At 43.3% G+C, this 13,740-nt stretch overlaps 2 protein-coding genes across 8 annotated transcripts in view; both read left to right on the forward strand.

Annotated features, from left to right (window-relative positions):
- gatad2ab (GATA zinc finger domain containing 2Ab) overlaps positions 1-2,801 on the forward strand; it is a 47,814-nt gene extending 45,013 nt beyond the window's left edge. For all 7 annotated transcript variants that reach the window (XM_066695885.1, XM_066695882.1, XM_066695883.1 and 4 more), the window contains one exon: positions 57-2,801. In XM_066695885.1, the coding sequence (XP_066551982.1) occupies positions 57-190 (134 nt within the window). In that variant the 3' untranslated portion in view covers positions 191-2,801. The remainder of the gene's footprint in view (positions 1-56) is intronic.
- Positions 2,802-7,982: 5,181 nt separating this feature from the next.
- ndufa13 (NADH:ubiquinone oxidoreductase subunit A13) lies at positions 7,983-10,700 on the forward strand. Its single transcript, XM_066695886.1, has 5 exons — positions 7,983-8,138; positions 8,989-9,067; positions 9,383-9,454; positions 10,284-10,353; positions 10,449-10,700. The coding sequence occupies exons 1-5, from the start codon at positions 8,045-8,047 to the stop codon at positions 10,566-10,568; spliced, it is 435 nt and encodes a 144-aa protein (XP_066551983.1). The 5' UTR covers positions 7,983-8,044; the 3' UTR covers positions 10,569-10,700.
- Positions 10,701-13,740: the final 3,040 nt, after the last annotated feature.

The following is a 13,740-nucleotide window of genomic DNA, read 5'->3' on the forward strand; positions in this document are numbered from 1 at the left end:
TGTAGGCCGAGCAACACTCACCAAGCTTCTTTTTGTTTTTTCTCCCTTCCCTCCAGGAGTCACCATGGCCTACGTCAACCCCAGCCTCTCGGTGCACAAGTCCTCCTCTGCCGTGGATCGCCAGCGAGAGTATCTTCTGGACATGATCCCCTCGCGTTCCATCTCCCAGACCGCAAACACATGGAAATAATACTACTGCTGCTGCTGCTGTTATTGAGGGGAATAATCGATGATGATGATGATGAACAACATCAATCTGAATAATACAATAATTACCATATGCAACTTCTGGAAACCAACCCACACGACTGAAGCCACCACCACCTCCCCGCTCTCGTCTCTGTCCCTCCACCTCTCTCTCTCCCTCCATCGTTCCCTCTCTCTCATCACACCTGATTTTACAGGCAAACGTTCAAATAAAACCTAACAAAACCGGAAGGAAGGAAAAAACGAACTTGCAAAAAAAAAAAAAAGTGTGGTTTGATCTCCCTTCCAAACATCAAGTCATCTTGCAACCCTCTCCCACACCCTTATGGCCTTTTTCGCAGCCCCCACAATCTGTACCACAGGGGCAGGATAATGATGTCATTGCAATGATGTCACTGTGAAAACTCGCAAACAGGATGACCCAAGAGCCAGTGCCACTCCTCCCAGTTCGAAATGTAATAAATACAAATAAATATCAAAATGATCAATTGGAAGGCTGGCAGGGTTTAACATAAACAGGAGAGCCTGGCGCTTGGAGGTAGCGGACTGTGATCAATGGGATACTAGATCGCTCCGGCTTTAGAAAACAAACGACATTTGTGAAAGAACAAAAGCCCACAGACTGGCGGTGCATGATTGTTGAGGATTGTTTCTCTGAGGGAAACTGGCTGGAGGTTGGAAATCACTCTAAATTTAGTTGACGTTTCCGCGATCCATCGGTCTTGATTTTTTTTTTTTTTTTTTGTTTTTCCCCCCGCGATTGGAAGACACCTGGACTTTGAAAAGAAGAAAATATGTGACTCTTCACGGGAGCCGACCAACGTGGTTTTGCATCCAGTTGGACTTGTTGATCTTTTGCTGGAGTCACCCATTGCTTCATTGGTTTAATCTCTCTCTAAGGCATAGTGGGAATGTGCTGAAGGCCGAGGAAGGCGAATGTGGTCATAAAACGCACCCAGGTGGAACCTGCTGAGATCATGTTGCTCACATGTACATGGGTGTCCCTCTTGCTTTATCAATGGGTTTAATTTGGTTTAGTTTTATCAGTGCAAACGGAACACACATTCTACCTGCCACACTTCTCTCTGACGATTTGTCTTCATTTGCTTCCGATGGGTTTTTGTGTTTTTTTTGTTTTTCTTCACCTTAAATAATGCCTTGTCGTATAGGTTAAGATCGACAGTGTTTGACATGCACTGTCCCTTGCAGCCTGTCCCCCAGTTTGGCAGTATTGTCAGTGACTGATCGGTGTTCATGATGTGCGTTTTACTTTTTTTTTAACCCCTGAAAGCTCTGCTCTTCCTGTGCCACTTGATGTGACTTCAGGACAGTCACTGCTCTCTCCACGAGATGGCCACCCCGAGGAATCTCTGAATGTGCTGGGAACAGCATGGAAAGTTTGTAGCGCCCGTTTTAAGCGAAGACTTAGTACAGTGCAGGCCACGACCACAAAGCAGTGACAGTTTTAGATTACTTTCTTTCTGTGGGTTGGAGAACTAAAACGAGAGAGGAAACTGCCGGAGAGGAAAAAGACTACAAAAAAAATTTCCCAAAACTTTTCTGGACGTCAGAGTCTGTGAGCAAAGTTAAAGGGCTTCAAGTTTGACCCAAATGCAGATTAAAAACAATAAATAATCGAGGTGGGAGGAGCCGTTCTTGTTTGCAGATTGTTCTGGATGCCATTTCATAGGCGACTGTTGTAGGATCTCTCGTGATCAGATTCCGGGACTCCCCTCCCTCCCTCCCATCTAAAATCCTTGTTCCTCGGACGGGTGGGCTGCTGGTCCTGGCAGAGATCGGGTGGACGGCGCCAGGGTTTGCTTGGAGGTGCTCTCATCCTTTGAACACACATCCTTGGTTTTTCACAATTAATTTTGTTTTCCCTTTACTGCTCTTGTAGAACTTTGTTTTGGACACGTTTATTTTCCGTTGATTGTTCTATTCTATGTCTGCCCAGATCCAGTTACGGTGGGGAGTTCGGTCTAATCTTCACTCATCATCATTCATTATTTAAAGCCTGTTAGAACAGCAAGCGCTTCTCTTTGCAGGAGCTCGTGGGCCACATTTATAGGCTGATTCTGCAGCACCTGCTGTTACTGCTGCCTGCTACTGTCTGACAACTACCACCATTCCGTTTCAGTGGGGTGCAGGCTCGTTCTACTGCATTGTGCGCCCCCTCGTGGATTGTACAAGTATGTTCCTATTTGTTTGATTTTTTTTTTTTTCCACTATCAAGTAATAAAGCTAATTTTAACCCCTTTTCATTTTTTTTGTGTGAATAATATCAGTGTTTAGAATTCATTTTTAAAAAAAATATATATGGTAGTGTATGTGTGTGTGTATGTATATACACATAACACTATTCAGGATGTCTGTTTTCTGTTGCTGTATTAAAACAAAAACTAGAATTTTGACAACTTTTTGGTGTATGATTTTTATGGAATGATTTTCATTCTGACGGGAGGGATTTTCCTGTTTTTGTTTTTGTGGGTAAGGTTTGCTTAACACAGAATTACTAAGGAGCTTTTTTTTGTGTGCATTTTGCACTTAAACCTATAGACGTATGCAAATGTCTTTGATCATCCCAGTGAGTTTCTAGGACTGATTTGTTTTAATTCACTCAGCCAGACGGGTGTTTTCTGTCCCTGGATTCAAACTGTGTTTCTGGTTAACGATGTCCTAACTGTGTCATCAGGGGCACATCAGTGATTCCCGGCATCAAATGTAATCCCGTTCCTGTTCACCCCCATCTCCCCAGCTGTATCTCAGGTAGCACGAGCACAGGAGTCCAGTAGAGCCCGATGTTGGTGCAGATACCATGTAAAAGGCTGCTAATCCTGTGAAATGTTTGATACAAGGCCACACCCATTGGTTACCCATGTCTCCGTTGGACACCCCACTGCAGCCCGTTTATCAGTTTTGTGTTTAATTCTCTGTGGTTTTTTTCTCAGCACCTAATTTTCTGTGTGTCAGTTCATACAGTGCATAACTATTTGTACTGCACAACAAAATCCTGTTACCTGTTAAACTGTTTAGCAAATGTTGATCGTCGGCTTGTTATGCAAGTAAGTTGATAGAGACCGCATGTATATTGTGTCCTTATTCTGGGGGTCGAGAGCCGTGCCTTCGGCCTTCCAGGCCTCCAGTACCGAACACAACTGCTTTAACTGAACAAGTGTGGCAAGCAAGTGGAGGAAATGGAAAATTACCTCCTTTTAGATACACGGGATGCCAATGCGTATTGATGTCATTTGAGCTCCTCTGCACATCGATTCTTTAAATTTAGAAATGTGGCGCAACTTTCCTCAGAGCGTCGTTCTACGGAGAAAAGAACAGGAAATCTTGTTCTAGAAGCACATCTGGAATGATTCACTGTAAAGGTCCTGGAAGTGCTTGGTGGTTTACAAAACGCTGCCAAGAGAAATCTCTGACAGTTTCATTCTTGACCTTTTATTTTCCTCCTAATTGCGTCATGGAATTGAATGTGGTTGCAAATGACAGGGAAATATACACCATGTATTTACATCAAGCGTACGTTTCTTGGTCTGGATGGTCCTGCCCTTAATTCGTGTCAATTATTGGGGTTTGGGGGTTGTATTGGAGTTGTGCTTCTGTGTTTCTGGCAGAACACTTACAGATTCTTAAGGTGTTAAGAACGGTGTATAAAACAGATTAATATAACAAAGATTAGAACAGCCAGTCAAACCTTAATTCTGCGTGACTGAGAGATTATTGCTTTTGTATTTCAGAAGCCAAAATCCTTCATTGAGACCCTGATTAGCACCGTGTCTTTTTTCTGTTGAATCTTAATCTCACAAACGTTGAATTGAGTTGTTCCCATTCCTGAATTCACAGATCTGTTTGAGCATCATGTTTATTGGTGAGGTCACTGGCCTGTTTTTTTTCTGATAGGCAACACATAAACTGAAGTAAAGACTGAATGGAGAGAGGGTTGTAAATAGTTCAGTATTTTAATGTTCTGGCACTCGGTGCCGAGCTATTAAGTTTATCTGTGAATGTTTCCGAAAACATACTATATATAACAAGAAGCTCGTGTTTTGAAGCAGGTTGAGACAGTGTCTGAGCTGGTTTTTGCAGTGGATTGTTCCAAAAGATGTCTGATCTTCAGAAATCACTTTTGGGAGCTGCAGGTTTTCATAATGGCACCCCTACCCCCCACCCAAGAGTTAAACAATTACTGCCTCACAGGCTGTGGTTAACAGAAACACTTTTTGACCAGACCTCTTTGGTTCATTTTAATTGTTTGGCATAGTTTTACCCTTGTATGTAATGAGAGGAATTAGTGAGAGGCATTTTATTACATATTTAAATGGAAAAATATATTGTTAAAAAAAAAAAAATCTTAATGATAATTATAAAAATATTGACCTCAAGGAGCCGCTGTTTTTGTCTGCATCCACGCAGTAATGCTGTATATTGCATTTAGTGAAAACACAAACATGACTTGCATTGCATTGTGCAATTTTTATTTTGTTTCAGACTTATACAAAAATAATTTTAACATCAAAGAAAGGGGCGTATCATTGATCTTGTTACGCCTGCGCAGGGTAAATTTTTATTTTTGTCACTTGTATTTATTGTGACTAAATTTTTTGATAATACAAAACCATTCCCACTAAAACCCTGATAGAAGAACTGAAAAAGCAAGCTGTAATCAATAACTGTATATTGTACTGTGAGATTGGGGAAGGGGGTTGGGTTGGGGTGGGGTGGGGTGGGGGGGGTAGTATTTGAATGAAAATAAATGAAAGGACAAACCTAAGAGTCTTTGACTTTTCTTACACACCTCGATGAACGGTTTGTTCGAATTTGTAAAAATGTGTGTGTACAGAAGTCAGATTACACCATTCAAATGCACAGAATACGTTAAAAACGAGTTCTTACGTGATGGAGAAATGGAGAGTATTGGTTTGCCCTGATTGATATCGACTACCCAAACTCCAGTCCATGTGAACTGTATCCTGGAGGGTTTGAACCAGTCTCCACTTCATCGCCTACTGCAGACCAGACCATTTTAGTACAGGATCTGTTTGATGCTTGACTTGCAACCGTCCAGATTTCAGTGAAAAGGTGGATTTGCACACAAACGGACTGCCTTCAACTAGTTTCAGAAAATTACAAGAAGATACCAATCCCAGGAAAGCAGTTCCCGACGCCCAACCCAAGTTCCAGGAATATTCAACATATTTACTGGTTTACAATATGAACATGGTTAACCCAGTGGGGTGGTTAAAACTGGCAGGATTGGTAGCTTGTACCAAAGCTGGTTACATTTCCAAACGCGCATGTAAAAACATTTTAATGATGAAACTATCCATTGCGCAAATTCACTCCGCAGCCCCTGCAATGAGAGAATTGTCCGTTTGGAAAAGTTTTTGCTGCGCGGCTCTGCTTTCGTCCGAGGTCACTGGTCCATAACGTCCTCAGACCAGATCCCCCGTCGTGCCCAGTCAGAAAGAAGGCGCTCAAAATATTGACGACCATCTCCGCCTGGACAGGACGTAGTCGGGAATAGCCCCCATCTGGTCACCGGCGCCGGCTTTAGCATCTTTCCCTTGTGCCCCCGGCGCCGCACCTTCAGCCCCTTCCCCTCTCTGTCCCTCTCCGGGGTTGTTGGCGTTTTTGGTGGTGTACCGGGACAGTTTGGACAGGTAGGCGCAGAAGTCCCGGTCGTGGCGCACCATGGCAGAGTGCTTGGCCGCCTCGATGGTCTTGACGCACTGGGCGCACGCAGCCTGCTCTCGCCTGTTGGCATAGTGCGCCTGCCTTTGGCTGGGGCTCAGGGCCGGCTTCCTCTCCGTGTTGGACATCCCTGCACCGTGCGCTCTAGGGCGCGTAAACAATGGGAAACAAGAGTCCAATTAACCAATTAACAACTTCTCAAAACAATATGGCACTTAGAACTCAAAAGTGACGTTTACACTGTATTACCAGCAAAATGCGCACCGTTACTCCAGGCCCAGGTATATCGTTGCTAATGCGCCTGCTTCACTGTCTCTTCCGGTGGCGCACAGGTTATAATCAGGAGGGGAGCGCACCTTTGCTTTCTATTTATATGATGCGGGATGTAATTGAGGCTGAGCTGATGGGGCTTGTCGGGTACACTGCTTTTGTGTTAAATTACTGTAATTATCCATCCACCCCCGCACTCCCGTGATGTTTGTTAAACGCGTTAACATGGGGATCGTTGCGTGGACACTGTCAATACCGATGGGGGCGGAGAGGGGTGATTTCAGGTTTTACTTTATTTATTTTTCTCCTAGTTACTAAGTTAGTGCAGGAAAATGAGAGCCCAAATTCTTCCTAATGAGCTCGATGATGACTTGTTAATGGAGGGAAACTCTTGGGATAGGTGTGCACACTAACGTGAGAAAACGTCCATTTAATTGAAATACATCCGGCTACAGTATATGACTGGTCTGTATAATATTTAGTTTCCATTACAAGATGAGAGGGTTATTAACGCGGCCTTTATAATGTTTCGTTCACCAGAAGCAAACAAGACCCAAACAGGATTTATCTGTACTGCTCTGTTGCGTTGAGAACAGGGATTCCCAAATCACTCCTGGAGGACCCCCTGTCCTGCTGGTTTTTGTTCTGAGTGAGAACTTAATTGCTTAATTGAATACTTCATTGAAATAACGATGTAATACAAGGTTCAATTATGTCTTATGATTATTACAATTATCATTTAAATGCTAAAATTGTGAAGCACGTTTTGTTAGGCGTTCCTGGGCCCAATTCTAACACCGTTTCACCAGGGATAAAAACAGGATTTAAACCTGCCTTCTCCTCTAGACACGCCACTAATTTTTGATTATTCGTTTAGTTGAATACATATTGTTCATTATACGATACTTCTCAATTATATTTTAATATTCATACATATTATATTCATTCAGCATTTGTGTGTTGGCGTTTATTATAGTGGTAGTAGTCCACAGTGGACAAGGTTTAGGATGCACTTCAATCCGCAAAATCAAAAGCAGGCCCACTGTATTGTACTTTAGTATATGTAGACTGTATCGTTCTGTACTGTGCAAACACGCACATGATCCCCATGGCGGTTTCTATTTTTAGCTCTGCTGTGCGGGAATGTCGTGAGACGCGTTAATGTACTGACCCCCCGGCGCCTGCGGCTGCACGCGTGTGAGCGCCACCTGGTGGTGAGAGGCGCAGGGCTCAGGGTTCACCACACCAATCCACTTGCATTGATCTTGGTTTACGCCAATTATAATAAAATCTACACCTGCAAATGCATTTCTTCGACCTTATAGGCATACACATAAAATGCATATACATATTTTGTATATAGCTATATCTGATTGATTTTTTTTTGTTGTTGTTGCTGGTTCATTATATTTCTTAGTAGAAGACTTAAAATATATAATATTATGTTTTATACACACACATCACCCATATTTTTCACTGGAGCATTCTGGGTACAGTATCTGGCTCAAGGGTACAACAGCAGTGCCCCCCACCTGCACCTGACCCCACATCTCTCTACTCAAGAGTTCAGAGCAGCGACCACCACACTGGGTTAACTATGTTCTCTCTGCGGAATGTGACAAATACGCAATGTATGGGGGTCGTAACAGATATGTATTTTCGGGGGCACCCGCAGGCATTTTTAGATGGAGATTATTTAACAAACAAGAGAACGCAAGTTTCAGACCTGTACATCGTGCCACATCCAAGATGGCGCCAGTGCAGTGCCAGTGCTTCAGCGCACTGAAGACGTCATCAGAGTGCGTGTCTGAGTCCGGAAACGTCACCAGCGTTCACCGGGCTGTCTTGTGCTGGGACAGTCAAGATGGCGGCGTCCAAGGTGAAGCAGGACATGCCTCCTCCGGGAGGCTATGGACCCATTGATTATAAAAGGAACCTCCCGAAACGGGGGCTCTCCGGTTAGTATTGACTCGGACCGAGTGATAAAAATGCAACTTTAATTTGAATTTTGGTAAGATAACGGCCTCTGCAGTGATTTTAAAGGCCTGAAGCAGCTTCATTTTTTGACAAGGAATGTCCGCCTTATCGGGTTGTTTTTATGTGTATCAGGTTTAAAATCCATGTCAGTGGCAACAGTATATAACACATGGGTTGTAAAAGCACACGGTTTCAGATGAAGGTGATTAAATGTATTGTGTTTCACCTGGACTGCAGCTAACGTTGAGTTGTGGTGTTTTTGTACGGACTCTTCTCCATTGCCATTTCACCAAGATAATATACATTTTAAAAGTATTGTATTATTAAGACATTGCCTTATAATTGTATAAGTGTATTCGCAGTATTATCATTAAAGACCGCTAAATTGCAGTATTTAATCTTAATTCTGTAGTTTGATATAGTTTGATCTCCTAGTTTAACTGAGTATTATTGTGGATTTAATTATTGCGCTGTGAAAAAATCTATTGCATCTTGATCAGTAAGCTGTTTGTTGCTCAATATGCTCTCCAGTAATTGTATTATTTAGCTGAAGTATTTCTGTGCATGTTCCCAAAGGCGATTTTATAATGGAGACCATTGTGATGTTCATGGCTTGTGAAATGGCTTATTAAAGTGTGGTTTTGCAGGTTAAACGGAGTTTGCAGAACCTTCAGGGGGATTCACAATACATTAACTTACATAAAACATATCCGCATAGTAATTATGACTAGAACTGTAATATCAGATCCTATATATATATATATATATAATAAAGTCTTGCTCTTGTTTGCTTTATTGGTTAATTGTAGTTCTCTTGTTTTTCTATTGCAGGTTATAGCATGTTTGGTATTGGCATTGGCTTCCTGGTGTTTGGATATTGGAGGCTTTTCAAGTGGAACAGAGAGAGAAGGTGAGTGTCTGGAGATGGACAGCCTTACTTTTAAACCATAATAATTAGCTTTAAACGCCTTCGCTGTGCAGGAGGCATTTAAAAAAAAAAAAGGAAAATATCCTGTACATTTTAATCTAAAAATAGTAAATTAACACAAGACCAACATGAAAACAAACAAACCCCAAAGCAGCCGATTGGCATTACAGTTACTTTCAGGTTTAATTATTTGTGTTTGATTATTATATCTTCAAATCAACCTAAATAATTATTATTATAAACTGAGGATGTATGTTTTTTTTTAGTTGTCCTGACGGCCCCATTTCTGTTTTCCAGGCGGTTGCAGATCGAGGAGCTGGAGGCGCGTGTAGCTCTGCTCCCGCTGCTTCAGGCTGAACACGACAGGAGGTCAGTCCCACGTCTGCCCTCTTTCCATCCACAACAGCAGACTTAGACTCCAGACACTTGCGTTCTCCTGGTCAGGTGGCCATCACTCTTGCCACTGACGTTTTGAAGATTTTGCATTTACATTTTTACGTTTTAAAATCAGAGATGAGGGTCTGCCAGTAGCTCGGTGCAGTCTGGTCGAGGCAGCAGTAGGAAAGGGTCAAAGTCTTGAACAGGATGCGAGCCGAGATCGGGAGCCAATGGAGTGGCGTGTGTGAATCGGGGCAGAGAGAATACCAGACGAGCCGCAGAGTTCTGGATGAGCTGGAGCGGCAGGTAGTAGTTGCAGGCAGGCCGGCCAGGAGGGAGTTGCAGTAGTCCAGGCGGGAGTGGACCAATGACTGGACGAGCAGCTGAGCAGAGTAGTTGGTGAGGAAGGGTCGAATTCGGCATATGTTGCTCAGGAAGAATCTGCAGGTGCGCGTCAGTGTGGTGATGTGCTGGTTGTAGGAGAGCGCAGGATCGAGGGTGACGCCTAGGTTCTTAGTGGAAGAAGAGGAAGCGAGTTGTGAAAGGTGATTGAGACGGAGAGATCAGTACGAGGAGGAGGGAAAGAAGAGGAGATCAGATTTAGAGAGGTTGAGCTTGAGGTGGTGCGAGTGCATCCGGGAGGAAATGGGAGACGGACCGGAATCCTTCTGTTGTTGAGAAAACAAGATCAAATATAACCCGCAAAACGGGAGGGCAGCAACGGAAGGCCCCGGTGAAAGATGCAGAACTTTTCCCTCGTAGGATTAGACTGTGCCGGCCTGTCCCCTCTGTCTGACTGTCGGCCTGTGTTGACTTCCAGGACGCTACGCATGCTTCGCGAGAATCTGGAGGAAGAGGCCCAGATCATGAAGGATGTGCCCGGCTGGAAGGTAAGCATCATGCGAGCATCTGTCGCTTCGACGGGCCGCTGTGTTTGTTCGAGTGTGAGGGCAGCTACCGAGTGCCCTGCCATTCTGTCTTGCAGGTGGGCGAGAAGGTGTTCCACACTGACCGCTGGGTCACCCCGCTCTCCGACGAGCTGTACAACCTCCGGCCACAGGAGGAGCTGTTGCACAAAAAGTTTGGTTTCCAGTGGTACGTTTAAGCCAGAGCCGCCCCCTGCCACCGCCAGCATCGCTCTGGGAACGGACCCCTGGGATCACCGGCCCTTGGCAGCTCTGTCCCGCCATCAAGGCGTGTTGTAAATGTTTAATATTAAATATCTTTTTTTTCTCTACTTCTGAGGAGTCCTGTGAGTGAGGCGTGTCTGTCTTTTTTCTCACAAAGTCCTTTGGGAAATGCGTGTCTTTGTTTTGGGCTGCTGGGTACGTGGCGTCACGTCTTCTTGCTCAGGTCTGCCTATTCTGAGCTGGCTCGTTTGCCTCCCGCTGCAGTACACCAGAGTGCTGTGCTGTTTATTCTCATTGGGAAATGTGTCGAGGCAGTGTGTGTGTGTATGTGTGTGTATAGCAATTAGGGCTTCACCGATCAGGTCGGCTGTTTGGGTATTTGCTGAAGTCAGTGCAGTTGCGCAGAGAATGGCAGGTCAGAGAATTCCTAGCACGATGTATTAAGTCCGTAGCTATTAAATTTATCATTTAGAGATCTTCAATTGCATTTCAAGATATCTTTAAATATTTAAAGATCTGTAAATGTATTTAAGATATCCTTAAATATTTAGAGATCAAAATTCATTTCAGATATCTTTAAATGTTCTGAAGATATCTCTAAATTAATTTCAGATATCTTACTTTAAAGTGCATTTAAAGATATCTGAAATTATTTATATAAATTAAGTACATCTGCCCATACCTTAAACATAATGTTTCAGGGTTTCCTGCTGCTATATTAAAAAAAAAAAAAAATAGCCTGGTATAACAAATGCTTAAAAAAAAAAAACCTATGGACAAGCGCTTTCGATCTATAGGTAAATAAATAATAGGAAAATATCAGACGATCTTGTTATATGAATAAAGGATATCATCATTGACCCAGAATTTTTCATATCGGTGCATCCCTAGTAGCAGTGTTTGTGTGTTCGAGTGTGAATGTGTATATTTAGTAACGACCTATGGTTGCTGTGTCAGATGTGCTGTGCTGTGACACCTGGAGGTCAAAGGTGAACCTTGCAGGGCTTCAGTTCTCTCCACTGCGGGGTGCTTGTGAACAGCGTTGGGTTCAGTAAGATGTAGGAAGGTGGGATGTGTTTTCAGTGGAAACGCCTCGTTTCAGCCTGGGGGTGTTTTTATTCTCCCTGTCAGTAATTTCCTCTCCCTTGCTTTGTATATTCTAGTAACATCTGCTCTCATTGCTGGGCCCTCATTCATCAAGGCTGCATACGCACAAATCTGTGCGTAAAGTATGCATACAATTATTTCAAAGCAAAGTGAGATTTACCAATTCAGATGTTTGCTGGAGATCGTGCGTACATCTACACACAGCTTTCACCAGGCGTACCCAGACAACCTAGTGGTACAATAGGGAAATGGGGCAATTCAGAGACGTTTTCTATTAAACATTCACATTAGGAAATAGTGCAAATAGCGGAAACATTAAAATGTCAATAAAAATAATCTGACCAAAATGCTTCGCTGTTTCTTTACCTTCAAGTAAGTTTTCTGAATATGCTTGGTCTGTAGTGGGAGCAGGAGTGTTATCAGTGTCTCCAGATAGCAGGACATTGCTCATCCCAGAGAGCGCTGTATCGCCAGTGATGCTGGCAATGCGCTGGCCCATAGGGGAGAGTGTTGCGTCACTGCCCCCCCAGTTGAACTAGTGTCTCGCTTGTGGGCTGCAAGTCATTTCTTTGCACCTGCACTGACTTAAATTAAACCATTTATTTTTAATTTCTAGAACAGACCTTTGCTTTGTAGATTCCCATGCAAGGTTTTTCTTTTTATTTACACCAATACTGAGCAAACCAAAAAGCTCTGTGTTGACCTGACCTCAGCTAGTATAAGCAATTCAATTTCACTGTCTGAAAAAATTGTTTCTTGGCCCTATTTGCCATTTTGCAACTTTCTTCCCAACGATTCACTTGGCCTCTTAAAGGGATATTTTCTTACCCTGTATGGTTAATTGAGGGCAGTTCTGTATGCAAATGATCACAAGCATGCACCCGCAAGGAGGTTACGCACAATTATTTTTTATCAATGTTGAATACTTGCTGGTGTGCGTACGAGTCGTGTACCCATGCCTGATAAATCCCTATTTTCTTGTGCGTAAGAACATTCTAAAACTCGTACAACAGAATTTTGAACTTTTTCTACGCAATGTTGATAAATGAGGGCCCTGGAGATTGTTCTGGGAATTTCAGTTTTCTTGAATTCAGTCTACATTAGGTTATAGGTGGAGTTGTGCGGCTGTTCTTCCTTTTCAGAAATCTCCAGAGACGCAACGTTTACGGAACAAAACAAAACTTTAAACAATCCTGGAATATATTGGGCATAAACAGATCGCAACGCCAGCAACTCCAGATCCTTTCTTGGATCAGGATGAAATTCCTCTTGTAAACTCAAGGGGGCGGTGTGGAACAGCTACAGGTCCTTCGGCGCTTCACTGCCCGGCTATCCGTCAGAGCAAATGTTGTTTTTTTGGGGTGAACGGCTTCCTCAATATGACAAGATTTCCATACACAGAGGTGATTCATGATTCACGTAAAGACTTCTCACGTCTCAGGAGATGTGTGCTGTGTTGAGTCATGGATCTGCTGTAGAAAGATGTCATTGCGTCCCTGCAATTCAAGAGAAATCATTACTACTGGAGTTTCGGTGCCCCTTTAACACTGTTTTGTAATGAATATATTCAGCCACAGAGCTCCCTGATTAACCGAACAATTGCACAAAGTGATGGACGACAATGGTGGTCTCACTCTGAATGATTAGATGGTATCTTCTCTCTCATTTCATGTCCTCTTTTATAGGTTTGTCCTAGGCATGGGGAAGTAAACAATTTTTCTGAGCGGCAAATACAACATCTGTGATATCAGTACTTGGGCAACAAGTGTGTTTAGAAAGGGGACTATTCTGAAAAAATACATCAAGGAATTCCCTGCACACCTAGTATCTATACTCTGTAGAAACACCCTGGAGACCTCTTCACTGTGACATCAAAAAGTGTTCCTGAAGTGGGTCGGCATCTGGCTCCTCACCTCCTTGCCCCTTCCTGTTGACCAAAACAGCTGGTTTGTGTGACGTGTGTAGAGATGCCTCCACAGAGTTGAGTTGGAGTGCAAAGGGGTGTGGATCAGAAAACCAACTGAGGAACGCACTGTAGAA

The sequence above is a fragment of the Amia ocellicauda genome, chromosome 22 (genome assembly GCF_036373705.1).
Source record: "Amia ocellicauda isolate fAmiCal2 chromosome 22, fAmiCal2.hap1, whole genome shotgun sequence".
In the NCBI taxonomy this organism is placed as follows: domain Eukaryota; kingdom Metazoa; phylum Chordata; class Actinopteri; order Amiiformes; family Amiidae; genus Amia; species Amia ocellicauda.